General features: G+C 25.8%; 1 protein-coding gene across 2 annotated transcripts in view; it reads right to left on the reverse strand.

Annotated features, from left to right (window-relative positions):
• Nucleotides 1–251: 251 nt before the first annotated feature.
• Nucleotides 252–25284, reverse strand: part of LOC101239015 (glycerol-3-phosphate phosphatase) — a 34261-nt gene continuing 9228 nt past the window's right edge. The window contains exons 3-10 of one of the 2 annotated variants that reach the window (XM_065810074.1): nt 16005–16097; nt 10211–10350; nt 6599–6659; nt 4119–4266; nt 3859–3958; nt 2505–2546; nt 2279–2423; nt 252–534 (exon numbers count right to left, since the gene is read on the reverse strand). In XM_065810074.1, coding sequence (XP_065666146.1) covers nt 505–534; nt 2279–2423; nt 2505–2546; nt 3859–3958; nt 4119–4266; nt 6599–6659; nt 10211–10350; nt 16005–16097 — 759 coding nt within the window. In that variant the 3' untranslated portion in view covers nt 252–504. The remainder of the gene's footprint in view (nt 535–2278; nt 2424–2504; nt 2547–3858; nt 3959–4118; nt 4267–6598; nt 6660–10210; nt 10351–16004; nt 16098–25284) is intronic. The other variant, XM_065810075.1, reaches the window with a different exon arrangement.

Raw genomic sequence — 25284 nt, forward strand, 5'->3', positions numbered from 1 at the left:
TAAACTTTTTTTTTTTAATTTTATGTTTATTATTAAAAAAAACAAGAAAAAAAAGAAAGAAAAAAAAAATAGAATAAATAAAACAAACTAAAGAAAATTTAAAATAAAAAAACCTAAAGTAATTATCAAAATATTAAAATTTCTTAAATTTATCAATTGCTTAAACTATCTTAATCATTTCATAAAAAATATATTCCATTTATTTAAAAAGAAAAACCAAAATAATTTTTTTTTCAATATTCTTTATATTTCTATGGTTTGCCTGAAAAAGTGTCTGGCCAGTCAAAATTACAGAGAGCAGAATATATTACATACATGGAAACATACGTATACATATGTTGACCTAATTTTATTTAATGAAATATAAATGCAAATATGTCATATATAAAATTTAAAAATTTATTAACTTATAAAGTTCATAATCAGTTGTGTATTTATACACATGTGCAAACTGTAGCCAGCATTGATGGAAGTCTCAACTCTTCATTTAAAATTTTCATAATTTCAGTCTTCAATCTCTAATAGATCTGATAACTAAAAAATAATAACTTTAATGAAAATAATGATAAATAATAAACATGTCAAAAAATTAATAGAAAAACAACTAAAAAGAATAAAAACTATTATTAAAAGTAACAAGAGTAATGTTTTAATCAATGACTTTATTATGACTACATATGATCGCACAATCATTCAATTATTATATGCAATGAAATGCTTCTTACAATAAAACTATAAGAAAAAAATATTTTCATAACACTTTTCAAGTTAGGAACCCAACAAGTAAAATTCTGTAAAGAAAATCAAGAGCAAAAAGGTCAATAAGGAAAGTAACCAGTGAGAACATACTTAAAAATAGTTCATAGTAATTTTATGCAAATGTTTATAGGAACAAACTATTTTATATAAAAAATTAACCTTTATAAAATAATTTTTTGTTAAAAAGGTTAAAAAACTATCTTTATTATTTTCTAATATTGATGGTCTTCAAAATAATATTTCTTCCATTATATCTCTTATAAAACTCACTACACCTCTCTGTTAGACTTATTTGAATTGAACTGTTTTGTTTTCATATTATGATGTGCTGATGGCTATTTTACAAAATATTTGCATTTACAAAAATTTTAATAGTCAAATGCTTAGCCAGGGCATATACTTACATATCAATTTTCCTACTAGCTGTGGAACTAAGTGCAAATCTTTTAGCCATTTTTACATGTGCTTTCGTTTAGCAACACTTCATATAATTCTCTATTTCTTTTTTTTTTTTTAAACAAAAAAGATAACGATAAAATGGTCTGATTACTTCAGCAGATTACTTTTGTGAAATAAGAAACATAAGAATATAGACCTGCAGAGATATTTGAAAAGTTATTAATAATATCATTTAACTAAAATGGCAGTTGTATCATTAAATTAAAATGGCAGTTGTATCATTAAATTAAAATGGCAGTAATATCATTATTATGATAAAACACTCTGACTCAAATCTTATTAGCTTTTCTGAGGATCAGGATGAACTGTTTGTAAAGTGCTTTTTCTCTAATCTCTCGATTCTATTCAGTGAAAACATCCTGACATCCATTAATCAATTGTTACACACTCTAATTACTTAGGCTTCCATTGCTATTATATATTGCATTATTATGCAATGTTATTTCTTACATAAACTTTTTTGCAGCTTGAGGCTTAGGCTCCTAGTCAAAATCGTACAAAAGTGTTTGTCAGAACTCTCCTCTGTACTCAAACTATTTAACAAATGGTTACCTAAACCTTGCTTATAAGACCACCTGGCTTTGTGGTGTGTTGGTTGAACATATTTTAATAAAATGTTAATCTAACTATAAATTCATTAACTTGATTTTTGATTTTCTTGTTCTACTGCTAACTTGTTGAAATTAACAAGTAAGGGGTGATGTTCTTGATGTATCTTTTTGACAACATCTATGCTGATTATATTTTTTTTCTTTTTTTTTTTCAGATTTATCATTTATATTTATATTTGTTTAAATACTTTATTTTAAAAAGTTATAAAAGTTTTTTTATTTTCTTTCTTTAATGAATTCTATTTAACTTACAGACCTAATTTTGTAAATAAATCTAAATTGAACTACCATTATTTAAAAAAATACACGCTAACCACTTGAAAATTTCAGGACTTAAAATGAAGTTGTTGCAAAGGTTTTGTATTTTAAAAACAAATACAAAACATTAAACAAAAAAGATGAAAAAAATCAAACCATATAATAATAATAAAAGTAGCAAATAAAATAACCTTATCAGTGTAGCAAGTCGGTAACAAATTTTGTGAAGAACTATTTGATGATAACTCAATGATTTCTTTTTCACTAGTAACCCCAGTAAGAACACATAATGTTTGCATGCCACAATCATTTCCAAAAACAATATCTGTATTTAATCTAAAATAACAAATATGCTACTTGATGAATTAACTCATAATTTATAAATAATAAAAAATAACACTAACATAAAGACCTCACCTATCTCCAATCATGAGTGATGTTTTTGAATTTATAGTATATCTAAATAAAAATACATATTTTGCATATATATATATATATATATATATATATATATATATATATATATATATATATATATATATATATATATATATATATTTATATATATAGTGGCTGCCAAAAATTTAGTGACACTTAGTTATTTTGAGGGTTCCAATCTTCATTAAAGTGCAAATATTAACTACACTGTGGGCCTGTATTTGATTCATTTGCTAGTAGGTCATGTCGTAGCACACATTTGTTGACTGTGACATCAAATTGCTGTAACTATAGTTATGTATAAATATATCCTACTCTTCAAACTATTCAAAAAGATTACAAAAATAAACAGTTCTGGTATATCTTCCATTTCTGAAATAATTTGAGAAGTTGCTATAGATGAATTTAACACAAAGAATTTCAAACTTATAAATAAAATCTTCATTACAAACTTAAAACACGGTTTAACTTTAATGAAAATGACAATTATATAATTGCCTTTTTTATTGGTGTACGTTCCAAAACTAATTTCTTGGAATTAGTTGAAACAAACAAGCAAACAAAAAATTTTTTCAAATGCTCTGAGAAAGATTGTAATGTGTGACATACATCAATCTTTTTCTGTGTAAGGTTAGGTCAGTGAAAGGTTAATCTTTCACAATGAAAAGCTGCTTGACACCGATGAACAATCACTGGTGTGTAGTAGCACCACAATACAGCTTCAACTTCATAAGAAAAAGAAATATAAATGAAATCATTCTACAGAAAATATGCTAGTATACATGAAGATTTGGAAAAGAAAAGTCAAATTGCAAATAAAGTTGGTTTTTACATGAAACCGTTTGCTCAAATTAGACAGCAAACCCTTAGAAATGGTGGTCAGCAAACTCAAAACATCTGAACAGAACTTGCTAAAATTTTACCACGTATACTGCAGAATTCCCAATGGGTTTAAATTTTTTTTTTAATCCAAGTTATAGGACAATGTCAATAAGAATTCCCAATATTTTGTAGAACAATAGTAAATATTTCCAATATCGCAAAAAGGGGATAAAAAATATATTCCTTGCTAACACCCTGCTTACCACTGATAGATTTTAAATATTAAATTTGCTAATTATTTGTTAAAAAAAATTAAAAAAATAGTTATATATAATCCTTTTGTTACAATCTTGTATTCAGTATTTGGCCAAATAGTTTTGAATATGCAATAACAATAAGTAAAAAAAGTAGTTGAAAAGACCAAATACCGAATTTTTAAATCAAAACTAAAAACAAATTGATTTTGTAAATCATTTTACAAAACTATCTACAACTAAGAAAATAAATTTACCTTTTCATAGCTGTGTCAAACATCAATCTGTTAGGTTTTCCGACAATAATTGGCTGGCGTCCTGTTGCTGTAGAAACAGCATTTACAATACAACCAGTACCTTTAAAAATATGTATCATTAAAATACATACAATTTAAGTTTAAAATTGTAAAAATGTAAATGATAATTATTAACACAATGAATGTTATAATAAAGAATAAAAATAAACATTAAAAAAAAAAAAAAAATAAATAAATAAATAGAATCTAAATCTCACAACCTGGTCCAATCTTTCCATTACCAATAGGAAAAGTACTATCAGTATTTGTAGCAATATATGGAATGCAAGGATCACTTAAATACTGCATGGCAGCAGCAATATGATGCAAGCTAAACTTTGGATCATATGCAACAATCACAGCACCAATCTATATCAGTGTAAAATAAATATTTCATTATTATAGCAAGTACAATATCAACCTGTTTACTAAAGACTTAAAGCTATGTTATTGTCCAGAGTTCCACATTTATGTGGCTAGGACAGACTTCTATTATCCTATTTTTTTATAATAGGTGTATGCATATGAAACCGCTGTTTTTTCTTTGAATTAGAACGTTTGTTTTGGAGATGTTTTATTTATATTTCTTTGAATGTAATTTCCATTATTTTCTACTACTTTTTGCCAATTTTTTGGTAACTTATGAATTCCATCCCAATAGAATTTCTCAGGTTTAGAAGCTATCCAATCATCGAGCCATTTTTTGACCTCTTCATAATTCGAGAAGTGCTGATCTGCCAAGCCATGTGACATTGATCGGAATAAATAGTAATCTGATGGAGCAAGGTCTGGTGAATACGGCGGGTGGCATAAGACTTCCCATCCGATAGTTTTCAACGCTGTTTGAACAACTTTACAAACATGAGGACGAGCATTGTCATGTTGAAGAATTATTTTATCGTGTCTCTCAGCATATTCGGGTCGTTTTTCTTCTAATGCTTTTCTTAAACGGAATAATTGGAGTCTGTAAAGTGGCCCATCAATTGTTTCTTTAGGTTTTAGCAACTCATAGTATACCACACCAATCTGATCCCACCAAATAGACAGCAAAGCCTTATTTCCATGAATATTCCTCTTTGGTGTTGATTTTACAGGTGCGCCTGGGTCAACATAATGTGTTGTGCGGACTGGATTGTCAAAATAAATCCATTTTTCATCTCCAGTCACTATTCGATGCAAAAAAGACTTTCTTTCAAAACGATTCAATAACATTTCGCATGTCACTAAACGCCTTTCAATATCACGTTCTTTCAATTCATGTGGAACCCATTTTCCTTCCTTTCTTATTTTACCGAGAGCTTGTAAACGTCTTGAAATTGTTGCCTGATCAACATTCAACTCTTCTGCTAATTGTTCTTGGGATTGAGCATCGTCTTCGTCCAATAAACTTTGCAATTCTGAATCTTCAAATTTTTTTGGAGGTTTACCACGTTCCTTGTTGTCAAGATCGAAATCGCCACTTTTAAATCTTCTAAACCAATCTCTGCAAGTTGTTTCAGATAAAGCATGGTCAGAATAAGCTTCTACAAGCAAACGATGACTTTCTGCAGCAGTTTTCTTTAAAATAAAATAGTGAAGCAATACTTCCCGCAAATGCATATTTGAAGGCACAAAGTTGTTCATTTTGAAAGATGTATAAAATTATCTAGATATGAATAAAATCAAATTAAAAACTATGATATTTAAAGCAAATTGAACGTAGTTTCACACACATAATCATCCATACATTAATTTTGTCTTAAAAAGAAAATTAACTTGTCTTATTTTAAACAGCGGTTTCATATGCATACACCTATTATAAATATGATATTATGATACAATTATTATTATAAATTACGAATAAAACAATTTTTCACAAGCAGATTCCCTTCTTGGTGTTAACTTTTTTGCAGACATTATATTTAAACAAATTGAAGTATTAGAGTATCTTTTAAAACAACATATTTGAAAATTTTAAAGGGATCCCAAAGTGCCAAGACAAGTTGTGTTCATTTTAAAGAGAATGATAAAAAAAAATGTTTGGGCAGAATTTTTTTAAGTGAAACAAAATAATAATAGATGTATACCAAGAAAAACAAACTTTGTTGTTTTTACTTGAAGCTTGCTATCTCTATGTTAGCCGATCTCTTAAAGTCTTTAAAATATATGCCGCAATCTACAGACTTTATAATTTATTCAAATGCATTTAATTCCAAAGAGTTTTAGTAAATGACATCATTGTAAAAATATTTTTTCTTTTGAATCAATATTTGTTTTTGTTTTAATTTATTTTTTTAAATAAGTGTTTATTATCAATCATGACTTTCCTATAAATTTTATAAGAAGCTAAACAAAAGAATGTTTTTTTATAGAGTGCGCCAGAACCAAATAAATTTAAGATTTATATGTTAAAATATAATAAATATTCAAAAAAGACGTTGATCACATTATATATTCTGAATCTTTTTCTTTTTATATAAACAATGTGAACTTTTTTATCGTGTTATATTTTTTAAGTCGTTTATCACTTTGTTATCCTATCGAAAAGACATTTTACAAACTCTTAAATTTTTAATTAATAAAGAATTTTGGTAAACGACATCATTTATTAGAGATATTTGCTGAATTTTAAATTTTTAGTTATAAAATATTTATAGATTTTTCACTTAACAAATTTACAGACAACCATATATATACACGTATAAACAAAAAAATTTCATACACCATGTTCTTTTGTAAAGCTTTCCATAAAATTCTTAGCTATATACACCTGGTTTTCCTCACTAAAAAAATGCAAACAAAACTATAAAATATTATATAAATTTAAAGACTCAAAGTGAAGTAACAATGAAAATCTGTTATCATAAACCTAAATTTTAAAACAAATGCTTGCTCTCATCAAAATCCTTAATCTGTGTTACTAATGAAACTTGTGTACACTAAATGTCTATGGATGAGGAGATGGAAGGGATATGGAGGTTGGAAAGAATATGGACTTTGAAGAATTTGATGTAATGATTGATAAAGCAGCCCTCGAAATAAGGAAAAATAAGGTCAGTAAAAAATTGCGAACTTAAAACTGTTTTAGGTTGGCATCAGGTTGGCACAAATTTTTGAAACAAGGTTCAACAAACTGACAATTTTATGTTAAATGTGAACATTTAACATAAAATTGACAGAAAAACATATGATAATTTTGCCAACTTTTTTTCCAAATATTTGCTTAAAAATTTGAAAAATGAATGCAGCATATTACCATTTTATTAAGAATTTAAGTAAAAATTAGTTTTGCTGATTTAATTTAAACAAGATTGGTGTAAATAATTCATTTGAGGAATTCTTTTTGAGCCTATTTTATCTGGTTATAAACTGTAGATAATAGCAAGCTCATGTGAAATGCCATACAAAGTCACTACTAATGAGAGAAATTAAAAAAATCTACTTGAAATTCATGTGAAATTCTTATTTGCAAGTCTACCAACCACTGTGTTTTTTTTTTGACAGTTTTTTACAACCTGGTATGCCGACTTGAAAAAAAAAAAGGTAGAGAGCAACCATAACACCACAACAGTTGCTGAGCTTAAAACTTGATTTTTCTACAGCAAAACTATGTGTGCTCATATGATTTTTTTTTAAACTTAATTCCAAATCCCCAAGGTTCAGGAGGTCAAGCTACTGGTCAACTTGGCCATTAGAGTTAAGGAAGCTACTTTTTTTTTTGATTATTCATTTTTTTTTGAAACTCTCTCTTAAGTTTTTAAGTTTTTGGGTTTAGAAGACAATAAGGTTTGTGTTTTTTTAGGTTTTTGGGTTGAGAAAACAACAAGGTTTGTGGTTATTTTGTTGACAATTATGTTCATGTTACTATTAGCAAAGTTTAATAATTTTTATATGCTTAATTTTCATAGCACTTTTACAAGCATATTTTGCTCACCAATGGAGAGCAAACTGCACCAGTAGTTGCTGTTTGACAGCTGTCTTCATCTTTTAAATATAAATAATATAAAAATATAGAAGTTGTTTGGAGAAAATTAACGTCATCTAGCCATAATCTGCAGCAATGGTGTTGGATATGAAGCAGTTGAAAAGATAAATTTTAGGAGATTATATACATGTAACACAACCAGCTGTGGTCTAACACTATAACAATAGAGTGGGTTGTGCCTTCATTATTGATTGGGCACTTCATTATTGATTGGGCACTTTTGAATTGTGCAGCCTAAAACACAGAAGATTTTTTTTAAATGTCAAAATCTTAGAGAGAGAAGACAGGAGAAGAGTAGTCGTTTTTTTTCTATTTTTTATAATATTTTTTTTAAATGTTTTGAAATTCTTTCTCAACTCTAAACTCTAATGCCTTATTAAAAATCCTTGATAAACAAAACCACTGCCCAGAGAAACAAGTTAACTAATTACTTCCAGAAGCAAGTGTGGAATTTTGAGCAAAGTGTTTTACTACTAGCCTACTACTGCATTTATGCATGCCATATACCACAGTTAATGCATCATAGAGGAGGTGCTGTGTTTGTGGAAGAAACAAACTAATATTAGTTACAGCAGTTGTGAGAAAATTATACCAGTATTTCATTTTGGATGCCATTTAGTTAGAGACAATTTATCAACAAAATAATGACCCGAAACATTCAATTCTAGTGATTAAATCTTATTAATGTTGGATGGATCAACTCTAATAAGACCTAAAACTTAAAAGCCCATCATACAAACAAACATCAATTTGTAAAAATGTCTTGATATGAAACAACACTTGCATCAATATGTGAAAATGTCTTGATAAGAAACAACATATGCATCAATGTAAATGTCTTGAAACAACACTTGCACCAACCAGCAATAAAAATAAACTAATTAAAGTACTATAAAATTAAAATCAAAAATTTATATAAAGTAACCCAAACAGTGATCAGCAATAAAAATAAAAATTAGAATTTCTCATAATTAATTTGAAAGTGCTTATAAAAAGTTAGGCATGATGAATTTTTAAAGAAAAAAATTGAAGTGTAAGTTAAATTAAAAACAAACCAGAAGTTTTTTTTATATAAGAGTCAAAGTAATTTGAATAATGTCATTATTGGTTATAAGAAACTTATACTAGAAGTCCAAAAATCTTAAGATACTTTTTTTATGTTAATTTTCAATAAGAAACTTATTTTATCATTACAACTTAACACAAAGTTATAAAGCATTATCTACAACAGAGAACAGCAATTTAAATGAGTATTTAATTTGCACCACAATAGGATGGAACTCCATTCAACTGCAAATGAAATAGATATATTATATAAACAAACTTAAGAAACTTTTAGCATTAGAAAATAGAAGCATCAAATTAAAAAACTTTCTAGTCAAAAAACCCATTTGCTTGGTTTCTAGTAGAAACCCATTTGCTTGGTTGTTAGTAGAAACCCATTTGCTTGGTTTCTAGTAGAAACCCATTTGCTTGGTTTCTTATGAAAAATAAAAAAAAATCTACTAGTTTTAATGGAAAATAAAAAATTAAATCTTCAATCTGAATAAATCTTCCATCTTCAGTAAACATATCTTTAATTATGTCCTCGTATTCATTATACCCATAATTTAGCCATTATGTCCTTAATGTTTTATATATACCCATTTTCATTTTAGTTTTTATTTTTGCACAGTTATGGACAAAAAGATTCGACCACTGATAATTATTATAAATAATTACTTATAGATGCAAAATATGCACTCTGGAAATAAACTAAACAATCACATATTGCACGGGTTGCGTACTTATCAAATAATAGGATACATTATGTAATGTAATTTCATAATGTATCCTATTATTATTATGTTACTTAATAATAAATATATTATAAGGTACAAAAATGGTTATTTGAAAAAAGAATTGGGGGTTAGATCTTTTTTGTCCATAACTGTATAATTAATAGATTCTAAATGACACAACAAAACAAACTATGCATCTTTTTAGTCTTTAAACTACCTGGATCTACTTATTAAGCAATTTTAATTGCTGATAAATTATTTTCTTTATGTCAGATTCCACTTTTGATACTTTTTTTTTTTTTTTTTTTCTTTTAATAAAAACCTGTTTAATTGTATACAATATTTTGAATAAAAAATATACTCAAGAATTTGGCTAGTAAGCTAATAAAGCAAACTTGGAGAGCTGTTTTAATCATCAAGTATATATGAAGAAAAAAATATATTTATCTAAAGATGTTTTTCATAAAAATTGAAAAATATCAATTAGACAAACATTTCTCCATAGATCCACATTTTGTCACTTTATTCTACATATATATTAATTTTCTCATAAAGATAACAAACTTACTTTTCAAATGAAACATATTTCATTCCAACATCTTCTAATTCTTCCTTCATTCCTGCTGATCCAATAACAAAAACTTTTTCTGCTTGAACTATATCTTGTGCATAGATAGCAGCAATATATGCAGATGACAATATCTCCTCCTATTTATAAAAAAAAACAAATAGTAGAAATATCAAAAAAAGGTATATAAAAAATAGAGAAATTAAAAATATAGAGAGTGTATTTTATTGATCAGTGTTTTTCTTAAGTGTAAATATTTTAAATATTACCCATAATCCAAAACATGGCTATTCAAATATGTTTGATAACTTAAAAAAATATATATAACTTTATGAAATATATTTACCTCCCTAAAGCCCAGGGGCCAGAATAATCAAAGAGGATAATCGTTTTTTGTTTATGTTAAGTGTTGTTTTAATTCTTTCTCAACCCTAAAAACCCAAAACAACCACTTGTAATTAATGCTTTTTTTTTTAACGATAGATTTTTAAAAGATAAAAAGAAAAGACTAGATATGATAAGAAAAGATTAATTACAAAAAATAATTAATATAATATAAATCTCGAAAAATAAATAATAATATAAAAAATCAAATGTTGGGTAATTATAATAAACCAAGTGTTGGGTAATTTCATGTAAATGTTGAAAAAAAAAAAAAATTTTCCACCCATAACACAGTTCAACAAAAATTTTTCTTCTGTTTCCTAGCAAACAGTTTTGTTGTTCATAAACCATGAAAATGTAAAGATATTTGGGTTCAAATATTTAGTATTTGGGGCAGAATCCCTAATATTCTCAACAAAAAAAATTCAAAAGTATGTCAAACTTAAATGATATAGATTATATTTTCATATAGATTATATTTTCATATAGATTATATTTTCATATAGATTATATTTTCATATAGATTATATTTTCATATAGATGATAGAAAACTTAAATACTTTTACTTAAATTTATTGACAAAAAATATTGCGAAAAAAAAGAGTCTTAAAACAATTTTAACAAAATTTCATCAATATAAAAAAAGTATTTATTACACTTCTTATTACAAGCAAGTATTTTTAAAAAATCTATGAAAATAGGCTTCTATAGAGACTCAGGTTGAATAACTTTGATCCCATGCTAAAGATTTGAACCATAATATTTTTACAATTTGACGTTATGGTGAAAAATGAGTTTCAATTTGAAATCAAAATGAGAAATGCTATACAAAAAACGCATTGTATAATATATGTACATATATATATATATATATATATATATATATATATATATATATATATATATATATATATATATATATATATATATATATATATATATATATATATATATATAATATATATGTAACTAATGTTTATAATATAATTTAATATTGCAACTCTGAGTTTCATGTGTTATCACAATCATCAGGCAAGTAGTAAAAGTTTAATTTTGCTAATTTTGGTAACAAAATTAAACTTTTACTACTTGCCTGATGATGATGATGATGATGATATATATATATATATATATATATATATATATATATATATATATATATATATACTTATATGTATATATATATATGTATATATATATATATATATACATATATATATAAATATATATGTATATAATAAATATTATTAGTATATTAATCTAAATCTTTTACTTCTTTAACTTGATTAGCTTTTAAAGCTGATCAAATTGAAGAAGCAAAAGCCATTAAAAATATTACCAAAATGCATTTTTGGCAAGTAAAAAATGGAAAGCTTTTGGTTTCAAACTGTAACAAGTTTTTAAAACAATTTTAAAATTAAAATTTTTACTTTTCTAAAAGATTTTTTAAACTTATGTTGGGAGCAGAGAGCATTAAGAGTGTTAACCCTTTAGCGTCCATTAAGGCTTAAAATTTTCAAAAAATTCCAAAAACTTCAAAAAGCAATTGTTTTAGGGCCTTGATTATAAAAAAAAAAAAAAAAATTTAAAATTTCACTTGCAAAGCCAATTATGTCATTGTAGCATATCTGCTAAAATGGGAATATGAGGAGTGAAATAATAAAAAAAGTTTTCTTAAATTAAAGGATTCTGTTTAAAGAATATAAAGCAATTTGAGAAATGAAAGCCTCTTCTAATCAAATAAAAAACATGTAAAGCATAACAATCGTTCATCCGATCATTGGATTTTTAAAAAGACAATTTTGATGTGTTTTTATGCCTTGATTATCCAATTATATTAACCTGGCTATATCGGATCAACAAAAGTATGTTGTAAATATGCTACAAAAGTTGTTTTTGAGATCACTTTTGTTGACAGGACAGCCATAAAAGGTTTCTGAAGTTATGTAGCATATCTGCTACACGGGGCGCTAAAGGGTTAACCATTAAAAATTTAGTAAAGTAATAAAGTATAAATAAATTTATAAATAAACCTTTGGTTGTCAATTCTAAATTAAACAAATCAAAAAACCATAACCGAGAACTTTATTAATGTTAAAAAGTGCATTTTTTAAACATAATTTATATGGTTTTTATAATTATTTATCTTCTTTTTATGGCATTAATTGCGTTATTTTATTTGTGTTTTTTTTAATATTAAATTTTTTGTAACGATTGCCATGGTTATGATTGTCACGACATAAAAATATAAAAAACTTCAAGGAAAAATTATGAAACACAACATTTAATAATATCAATATGTGCTAAATACACACAGCAAATGATTTTTTCAAAACATCCAGTTTGTTACATTAAATCTGACAAAGTTGTTATGTTCAGAAGTGGCAAAAAGTAAACATAACAGCCAACTCGCTATGCAGAGTTAATTTTTGAAAAAAAGTTTATAACAATATGTATTATATTGTTATATCAATGCTGTAACTTTTGCATACTAAATTATATGATAGTATTTCACATTTCTGGAAATTTTCGAGCCATTTCCATTTTTTGTTCATTTTTAATAGCTTAGAGAGCATCAAATGTTACAACCATCACTCTCGCAGAATTGCCCATACATAATATATATATATATATATATATATATATATATATATATATATATATATATATATATATATATATATATAAACAAATAATTTTAAATATATTCTACAAAATAGAGTGCTCAATGTTCTTAAAAGAACAGAACGATGATAAATTAGTAAACTATCACTTATAAAATATTATTCATTTTACACTGTGTTTCATCTATTAAGACTCATCAGAAATAAATAATCAGATTATTAAAAACTTTAATTTTAACCCAAAATTAAATTACAGGAAGTCATAAATGTCTTAACCCAACCCTCGGAATTAGGAAAAATGAGGTCCGCAATAACTTACCGACCTCAATCTTTTAGAGGTCGGCATCAGGTTGGCATAAAAAATATGAAACAAAGGTCTTAACATAAAACATAGAAACGAGGTCGGCAACTTTTTGCCTCAAATACTTAAAAGTCAGCATTTAGCCTGGCATTGCCCAAAACCGACCCTTATTCCGAGGGGTGCTCAACTACTGTAAATTTTAACACATTTGTGGAATATGCTGACATATTTATAAAGAATTCTGTTAGAATTGTTCACTTCTACTTTTTATTAAATATACTTTTAAATATAATAAATAGGAATTGAATAAAAAAAAATTTTTTTGAGCTCATCTATTTTTATATTTTTTTAGGACAAACTTATTTTCATGCCTGCATTTAGAAATCAATTCTGATTTTTTGTTAAATAAACATTCTTGGTTTGCATCTGTAATTGCTTAAATTTTTTCTTGAGACATAATATGCATTATTTAGAAATATTATTATATGCAGGTGGTGTTTTAAGAACAAACCAATTCAAAATAAAATCATCAATACTTTTATCCTTTAATTCCCATACGCGTTTTGACAGCATAGTGAAATTTGAATACTTTTTATTTTTTAAGGATTGATAATGGTTGGCAAAACTTTTTTTTCCATTCACCCTTTGCTAAGCCAATATATTGTTTATCAGGTACATGCTATTGGTATCAAACTATACAACTCATTTAGGAATATGGATTATAGCCATGATCTAGCTGTTGCCATCAACAAAGTTTTTCTCTGGTAAGAAAAATGGCCATTAGAAGTTACCAGCAGCAAGTGTTTTATGCCTAAAATAGCACCTGCTTTATTTTGTAAATATATTTACTTCAATTATAAATTAGGATTTCATAATTTAACTTGCTTTTTAAAGTTTAGACTAGATGTTAATAAATATTTTTTCACTCTTAGAGTTGTTAACATTTGGAATAACTTGCCAAAAATATCAAGAGCTTTAAAATAAAAATTAATTCCATCAATTTTGAAAATACTTTTCCTAACTACATTTTGTTTAACAGTTTTTGTTTTTGTCATGGTGATAATTTATTTCTTATTTTTGTAATCTTCCTAGTAAATTTATTATATCATTGTGTGGCACAATGTCCTACATATTTTTTGACCTGTGTGTCCTTTAGAACATGAATTACTGTTGTAGTAAATTTTAATCTAATCAAACATCAAAACTTTTTTATGCTGTCAAAATACTTTCAAAATGATGCCAATAAAAGACTTTACTTTTCTAAAAAATTTTATAAATAAATCTTTGAAAAAAAAAATTTATCTTTATTATTAAAATAAAATTATAAATAGTTATTTATGAATAGTTAAAGTTATAGTTCCCGCCAGACAAATTAAAGTTCTGATTTTTTAATCGATATTCCAAATTACGATTGATGTTGATTTATGAGCAGAAAAATATTTTTAAATAAAATAAAAAATCTGATTCATGCTTTCAAATGTTTTGTACAAAAACAATTATCATTTAACAGACATAACTTTATAATGCCTGGATTATCTACTGTTCACTTAACATTATAAAAATATTTTTCAAAACAAAATGTTGTTTAATAATTAACCGTAGTGTGATGAAAATTATTCATTGCTACATTCTCAAAAGTTATCGATCAATTTTTATATCTTCTGCTAAACATATGACCTTCATTTGAAATTTAAGTTTAAAATTATGTTTAATATCATAAAAATCAATGGATAATAAAAATTATACATTGATTTTTCTACATTCTCAAAAAGTATTCATTCACTTTTATACGTTCTCCTAAACACTTGACTTTCATTTAAAATTTATTACATTTTTAAGTAACTATATCAATGCTAATAGAAGCCAGTTCTTTTCAATTCAATGTAATTCTAATTAGTTTAAGTTATATATGGTACCTACATACAAATCAAACATATATCATATATACATACAAATGGGCCTTCAAATCAAGCATATATGGTAAAATCCTGCATTAATAGGCCTTTTCACAAAAATCCCGCAAGAACTTTTTAGAGTCAGCATGTTAATTTCATTATCTACCTAAGTATTACAAAATGTCTTTTAAAGTGTTTTATTCTTAGTATGCATAAAAGCTTTTTTTTTATTCATAAAAATTCTATACTTTTATTTAGTCATAAAATTTTAAATAATAGCTTCTATTCAAATTTTTAGCTTTCACTAAAATTAATATTTTTCACTAAATTACATACAAATAACTTTAAAAACTAGTATATAAATCAATTATATATATATATATATATATATATATATATATATATATATATATATATATATATATATATATATATATATATATATATATATATATATATATATATATATTAATATATGTGTGTGTGTGTATAATGTATTTTTATCATTATTAAAATTATATTTATTAGTTTTCAAAAAAAAAAAAAAAAAATTCAGAATTAAAATCTTAGAAAAAATTTAAATTACTTACAAGTTTCACATTGAACCCATATTGTTGAAACTTTTTCAATATTACTTTTCTTGAATATGAGCTGTTGTTAGTAATGAATAACAAATTCTTATTCTAAACAAACATAAAACCAAAAATATTTTAAAACAACATATTTCTTTGTGCCTTGTTTATCAGGACTCGTGTTTTTGAGATAATAAAATTATCAATGATATCATGCAGATATGAATGATAAACAAAAAACTATGAAAAAATATATTAGCAAAAAGTGAGCAAAAAATGGCATAATTATTGAAAGCTAAAAAAAAATTTATTTGAAAATTTTTTTTAAAAAAAAAGCAAGAAAATTACAATTGAAGAGCAGTTATCCAAAACTTGTTAAGTCCATTTTTGTAGTTTTGAGATATTTAGGTTTTTTTGTTTATGAAAAAACTAAAACTCACATGTAAATTTTTATAAGTTGAAAACATTCAAATTACTTAAACTTCATTTATAATTAAGCTTTGGTAAATCTTTGTTTATCATAAGCCACTTTTTTAGCCCTTTAAAATGTGTTGATTTTTCTAAAACTGTGTAAGTCCATGTGACTTAACAAGTTTTGGTTGAACTATAAAATGTCCTAGGTAAAAAACTCTTCTATAACTGTTGGTTGTTGTGTTGTAACATCTTTTAATTTTACATAAAGTAAGTATTGTCTTTAAAAAATAACTGAACTTAGACTAAAGCCCTTTAATGGTAATCTTAATTGAAGATAATCGCATTAAACTTTTTATTTGTATTTATTTACAGTCATTTATTCTTCAAATGCAGTGATTGAAAGCTTAATATGATTACAAAATACTTAATTTTAAACAACATTATTACAGAATAACATTAATAACAACATTAATAACAACAATATGCAATAATTTAAATCTCCAATATATTATTTTTGGCTTTTTATTGAAAAATTTTCCAAAACACACTAAACAAGAACACTAACAGTTGCAATAAAATATAAAGTATCTACATGTAATAGTAGTTGACAAGACACACGCCTTAATAGTGAAGTGATAATATTAATATGTGGATTATGTCAAATGAAGCAAATTTAAATGATACAATGAACAGAAAATAAAAATACATTACATTTCAAAAAAATATAACAAAAAATATTAATAATAGAACAAACATCAGTTATAGGAAATTTTTACAAAAAAGATTCAGTGATATCATCATAGATCTGAACTTCCTCTCCTTCTCCTTCAACATTCGCTCCCAATACATCATTATAAAATGAAACTGCATTAGCTGGAATAGTAAAAAATGACATAAGTTTTTGCACATCATCAGCTTTAACTTTTTTAACTTTGTTTTCTGGGGTTAATTTAACAGCCTTTTCAAGCGCCTCAATTTTCTTTCCCTTAGCCAAAATTGTTACCATTGTTGGTTCAGCATTGTAGGTTGTCTGAACAAACAGTGCAGTTTTAGTACAGCTTAACACTCGCTGTTCTCTCATTAAGAATGGTAGCTTTGATTTTAAAATATTTTTTGTTACTAACTAAAAATCAAACATTTCCCAGTTTATTCCAAATACGTGTAAAGTGCCAAATTCAGAAAAAATATCATAATATTCCTCTGGGGATAGATTATTTTCTCTTTTCCAAAGCATTTTCTCTATTCTTCCAAACACTCTATCTGGAGGCATATAACTATGCCCTCGAATAGGAAAAAAATGTTCAATTTTTGTAAAAACTTCACTTTTTTTAATGAAATTCATCAGAGTGCTCATTAAAACAGAGTTTTTATTTTGCGATGAGCAAGCATCTGAAAAAAGGCGTATAATTTTAGGACTCACTTTATTTTGACTGCACTCATCTTCAATCTTATCTAAGTAGTTCAATAATGCAGAAGCTACTTGATTGCTTCCGCGTCCACTTTGAGTCTCAAGCCATGTGTATATGTCCACATTTTGTTTGTCTTGTTTTGCACCCTGCCTTACAAATGTAAGGTTGTACAGCCATGCCTGGCGAGCATAAAAAACTTCACCTACACTAAACTTGGGAAGTGGTTGATTTTGCTGCATATCAAAGGAAATAGTGATTGTATCAGGCTGAGTATTACTCAACAGATCAAAAAACTTTGAAGCACGCAGTTTGTAGACTCGCAAGTCAGTAATAAGCTTTTGCTTAGCAGCTGGTGTGCTTGCACTCTTAATTTTCATTTTCGTTGTCTAACAAAAAGAGCAGACATCAGTTCTAGGATTTCCAAAGCCTAAGTTGAATTTGGAAATGAACACTCAAGTAAACTTTGATAACGAAGCTTTTTCATGTTGCTTAGATTTCCACGTACGCCACATTTTGGCAATAGACAGCTCTGGGGGAAGATACGACCTCACACTTTTGCCTCTCCCATAATGACTTTCTCTGCATCGATAGGTAGCGATGAAGTCTGTGATGCTTTTTGTTATCCTTATATCATTGAGACTCTGTCTGGATCCACCTCTGGTCTCTTTAATAACAGAGCTTTCATTCTGGGCGTAGTTGCGCTGTATTCTCTGAATACGGTCTGCAGAACAACATGTAATCGATCTAAATGATTTAGAACATACAGGCACTAGGTCACCTGCACTGTTGCGCACAGTGTAGTTAAGTATTTGCCGGCGTGTTTTAGTCTGCAATGCCTTACGATGTCTTGTTCTAGATGGCATTTTACTCGACACATGCCTTAGAATGAACTTGTCTTGCTCAATCTTTTCTCCACATTGGTAAAATGCATCGAAAAATCCAAAAAACAAAAGAAAATATAATTAAATATAATATAAATTATATTACAATTTTATTATATTAAATTTAAATATTACCATTAAAATATTATAAATATAAAACCATTTATATAATAAACAATAGTACTTTATTAAAAACTAATAAAATATAGCCTCTATTAATAATAAAATATATAGGTCTAATCCTTAAAACAAAAAGTTATTTTTTTCAATAATAACTAGACTCGATTATATTACTATAACTATAACTATTAGACAACTGTTTAATAGTAGATCTACTAATATTAGAAGAGACCAACCTTGTAAATCTTTCGAAGCTAGGTCACCAGCCCTACACTGGCCATTACAATGTTGGCAGCTTAGTATTGGCACTTTATCGATCTTTTTATATTTTGTATTCTTATCTTTTGTTTTCTGCCATTCTTTAATTCTTTTTCGTCCTCTACCGGGTGTTACTGGGGAAGCGAAATCATCAAGGAGCTCCGATACATCTACATTGTCGTTCAACGCCATTGCAACAAAATGCTTTCACTGCGCATGCGCATGGACGTAACGAGTTTTTGAAAGAATTCGTATCATGACTTACCAAGTTTTGGAAAAATATCAATATTTTGTACTTACTTTATATTGCCATATAACAAGTTTTGCATGAAACGGTTTTATTCATTAAATAGCATCAGAGAGAATTTCCAGAAAAATGAGTTATCTCATTTTTTTCATTTTTTGACTTAACCAGTTTTGGAAAACTGCTCTTCAATTGTGTATGTGTGTGTGTTTGCACAAGACCATTGACAATTATTATAATTGGGCAGAAGGGGAGGGCATGAGAAGGGCAAACAAGTTAAAATAATTTATTTTTTATGAAACTTTTTTTTTTTTTAAATTTATACCAATAAAAACATAATAATAGAAATTATCGTAATAGTCTAAAATATCGTAAAAACAATTTAATCAGGCCTTCCCAGGAGAGGCGTGCGGTCGGTTGCTTTGAGTGACCACGCATATATATATATTTTTTGAGAGTTTGGCCACGGTTTTTTAGCATATATTAATGACGCATTTTTAAAAAGGCGCTGAAAAAACCTAACTAAATTGTCGTATTATTTTATTATTTTTATTCATAATTTATTCCTATTATTAATATAAAAATATGAACATAAAAATGAAATATATATATATATATATATATATATATATTTATACTTATTTAAAAATTTTTTTTTTTTCTTATTACAATTTTTTTTTTTTATGTCTAGTAAACATTAAAAAAAAATTTATTTGTTTATATTTATTTTTTATTTATTTATATTATAATTATTTATAATATATTTTTAGGTGTTGATTTTTTCAGCAACGATATTTGAGACAAGTCGAAAAAATAAACAGAAAATGTGACCGAAAACTTTTTTAATTTATTTTGAAAAATATGCTCTGCCGACGCGGGATGCGAACCCGGGTCTCCGCGGCGCTGTGTAATGTCTTAACCGAATGAGCTAATCGTTCATATCCTTATCAAGAACCTTGTAGATAATAATTCTTATAGAACTTAGAAGTTATTTTTTGTAAAAAGACATACTTATGCGAAAAAATTTAAAATTAGAAAAAAAAATATGTAAAATAAAAAAAAAAAAATTTTGTTATAAGAAAAAAAAATTCAAAAAAAATATATATATATATTATTTTTATGTTATTATTTCCTTATTAATGAAAAGAATAAATTATTAATAAAATTACAAAATAATACAACGAATTTAATTTGATTTTTTCAGCGCCTTTTTAAAAATGCGTTTTTAATATTTGCTAAAAAAGCGTGGCCGAGTTATCCAAAAAAAAAAAAATATCCGTGTTCACTCAAGGCGTGCGACCGCACGCCTCTCCTGGGAAGGCCTGATTTAATAGTAAAATAATTTAACAATTTAAAATTTTTCAAAGTCAAGAAAAAAGTTACTTAATGAAAAAATGACAAAATACTATTAGAAATATAGTTTTATTTTTTAAATTAGTTTTGAATATAATAATAGTTTTATTATTATTATTGAAATAGAAATTAATTAATTTTATTTAACTTTCTCTTTCAGTTAAAAATATATTTCTATTATGAAAATGCTCTACATAAGTGCTAAAAAAAAAAAGAATCTTTCAATAAAATTTCAAAAGAATAAAGAGACATGGTTTTAGTTGATCCATATTTTATTACGAACTAAAAGAACTGTTTTTGAGATTTAATAAATAAATTATTTAACAAGCCAATTGTCAATCAAAAAGGATTGACAATTAGTTAATTGATAAATTTTAAAGATAAATTTATATTTATCTTTAAAAATGTATTAAAAAATAAAATAATAAACATGTTTTTTTAATCTCTTATAATTATATATTATTTCAGGTAAATCTTCTAACAGCACAGAATGGTGGATTAATAAAGATTTTGAAGTCTATTTAAAACACTCCTAATCCTTATTGTATGGGTCACATTTCATGCTTTGGAACCTTGTTTTGAAAAATGTTTTACCATTTTTTGCATTTTTTTCAGCAAAAAAATTAGAAAATTTACTTATTTTGAGATCTTATTCCAATTGTCTGTTGATTTGAAATTTAGTACTCAAAAAACATATGATCAAATCTGATCAAATATCGTTGATATGATAAAACTAATAATAGAGAATTTGTTAACACAACAAATTGCATATATCAAGATTTACTTGAGAGCTAATCATAAATAAGGTTTTCAAAAATATCATCAAAATACCTCTGGTTTTGGTGGAAAGAGCACTTGCTTTAAAATCAAGCACTATGAGATTTGATGCCAGCTGTGGCTACAATTGTAATATTGGTAAGGAAAGAGGCATGGACTTCCTAGTTAAAATCTCTTCCTGAGAATTTAACTAGGATGCTGCTTTGTGATACAGCTATAGGGATCAATAAGAATGGTATGGAGAATCTTGGAAACTTTATAACCAAAACAAAACAAACGAAGTTATACTTGCTTGCTTGAATCAAAATTTTGGCATAACATTAGAGATTGGGAATGAACAACTTGGATTAAGATATCTATATAAAATAAAAAACTTATCACATCTGTAAATTGTTGTAGATGAAATATCTTACAAGAGGGACACTTTAAACCTTTATTTGCTTCAGAACCTTTTAATAATAATTTGTGATTAAATTAAGAACGAATTCAGCGGAAATGGTTAAGAACTGCTTGAAGAATGCAGTTAAATATTTAAAATTTTCTTAATCTTAATTCCAAATTAACAAGAAGCTATAAAAAATATTAAACTGATCTGAGAATGTAACAGCACCATTCTATTTTTGTACATAAGTCTTTAGAAATGAATGGTAGAAACGAATTTTTCTAAAACAAATCAACAACCTTGTGACTCTGTTGATGATGTCCTTCCTTGCCAAAATTAAAACGTACATTTAATTGTAGTCTAATTTGTTCTTTTATTTTAGTTAAAATCAAGTCTCTTGCATTATATTTAAGTTTACCAAATGGTCCTGTCTTTTTAACCCAAAATGTAACATCAATACAGTAGTTTTAAAGAGCAGGTAATCTGATATTTTAAAGAGCAGGTAATCTTAATACTGGAATATTGTTGTTATATTTGCGCACGTTTTCCAAAACCACATTATAAATGTTGTTGGACAAGGTATCATCACTAGTTCCATCAACCAAAACCCAATTGTGACTTGTCATTCCGCAAAGTTGCTTCCTTTTACTGTAACCGCTCTCTCATGCTCAAAAAAATATTTAGTTTTTTGAGCATGAGGGAGCTACTTTTTTTTTAAACTAAAAACTAGTTTTTTTCCTAAAACATTTATGCTTTGGAATTTTTCCCCCTCTTTCTTGAGTAAAGTTTTTTCCTCTTTCTTGATCTTTAACTCTTTTCTTTGCTTTCTGCTAACTCTGTTAACTGTTTCTATTAACTGTTAAGAGCTTGCATCCTTGTTAGGAGTAAATTCATTAGAAAAAATCAATTTTTTCATAAAAAAATCAAATTATTCATAGTTAAGACAATAAGATCAAAATAGTTTCTGCTTTCCTTATCAACTTAAAATATTTTTTTAAATAATATTTAAAAAATTTAACAATTTAAAAAAAAGAGGTAACTTTTAACAATTGTCCTTAGCATATTTAAAAAAAAATGCTAACATTTTTAAAATGAATATCAAAAACTTTTTTTATAATCTAAAAAACCAGATTAAAAACTTCTAGTTTTAATCTGGTTTTTTAGATTATAAAAAAACTTAAATTTACAAATTTATTTTAATTTAGTTGTTTATTTTTACATCTTTTTTTGACTGGGGTGTTATAGTATGTTTAATCAGCTGGAGTGCAGACTGGCCCAAATTGTATTTCAAACATTTTTACCTTTTCGATAAGGTTACTGATAACATTGCAAACTTTACCAACCCAGATATAGGTTTTCGTAAGTTCATACTATTGATATAAAGACTGTATATATACATACATACATACATATATATATATATATATATATATATATATATATATATATATATATATATATATATATATATATATATATATATATATATATATATATATATATATATATATATATATATATAGAAAGAGAGATAGAGAAAGAGAGAGATGATACATATAGAGAGATGCATTTGTCAACCTAAATATAGTTATTTTATATATATAGTGTCTTTGCAAAAAGAAAAACAAAGAATAATGAAAAAAAGCTCATAGCTGGCTTAAATATATAAATATATACATATATATATATATATATATATATATATATATATATATATATATATATATATATATATATATATATATATATATACGTACACATATATACAAATAATTTTTAATGCATTCTAAAAAATAGAGTGCTCATTGTTCTTGGGGGGTGGGGCAGAGGGAGATTAGTGTCGATAATCAAATTAATAAAAGTTCAATTTGTACCAAAATTAAATTACAGAAAGTCACAAGTAACTTAACCACTGTAAATTTCACACATATGTGGAATATGTTGACATTATTATAAAAATAATTATTTAGAATTATTTATTTCTTCTTTTTTTTTAAATATATTTTTAAACAGGGATTAGTTATAATTATTTTTTGAGCTTATTTCTATAGTTATTTAGGAGAAACTTATTTGTCTGCATTTTTCGTCTCTGCATTTAGAAATTAGTTCCAATTTTTTGTTTAATAAACATTCTTGGTTCGCATGTGTAATTATTTCAAGTTCTTTTGACATAATATGCATTTTTTGGAAATATTACTATATGCATGTGCTGTTTTAAGGATGGACCAATTAAAAATAAAATCATCAGTATTTTTATCTTTCAATTCCCATATCTATTTTGACAGCATGGCGTTTTTTGAATACTTTTTATTTTTAAATGATTGCTTATAATTGGCAAAACATTTTTTTCCATTCACAAACCCAAATATTTTACTTTTGTAACACTTAACAATCATGAACCAAATTTTCAAAACAAACTTTTTCATAGGTTACTGGTTCCCTCAAAAAGTGAGATCGAACATGTAAGCAAAATTAAATTGGACACAGTTGATAATATTCTTAGAAATAAATTAAATTTACAACAGTGCAAAAAAACCACTGATTTTATAAAAGTTTTCCATAATCGAAAATAAAAAAGACTGTACATTTATTCAATTTGACATTAATGATTTTTATCCCTCAATAACTGCAGATATTTTAGATAAAACAATTGAATCTGCAAAAATTCACATATATATACTTATAACACTAAATGTATATACATATATATACATATAACACATATATATACATATAACACTATATATATACATATATATATCACATATATATACATATAACACTATATATATACATATATATATCACATATATATACATATAACACTATATATATACATATATATATCACATATATATACATAACACTAAATATATATATATATATATATATATATATATATATATATATATATATATATATATATATATATATATATATATATATATATATATATATATATATATATATATAATTGCACAACCTCTTATTTGGTGAGGTTTGACAAAAAAAGTATATAAGTAAAAATTTTTGCAAACAAATAATGGGTAGTGGTTACCCAAACCCTATTTTGGAACCCTAAATTTACCAAAATTTGTCTAAAAACCTAATCTTAAAATTCTGTTTATTTCATACAAAATCCTGCTATAAATTGTTTAACATTAAATCTGAAAACAAATAATATAAAGTATTGTAATGTGACAACATAGATAGTTCACAGAGGATGGGTAAAGGGTGGATGGGGTTTGTATAATCTAAGATTTTTTTTAACCATTATTTTATTCACTTTGAGCACTTTATATTTATTAAATCTATTTTTATTATAGTAAAAAAGTATAAAAATAAAACTTAAAAAAATGGCTGCTTCAAACTTATATGCTTGTAAAGCACCACACTTAACTACAAATGTTTGACATGCTGAACATGTTCTCTCTACAATAGATGGTTTGTATCAGTTGTC

The sequence above is a fragment of the Hydra vulgaris genome, chromosome 11 (assembly GCF_038396675.1).
Source record: "Hydra vulgaris chromosome 11, alternate assembly HydraT2T_AEP".
NCBI lineage: Eukaryota > Metazoa > Cnidaria > Hydrozoa > Anthoathecata > Hydridae > Hydra > Hydra vulgaris.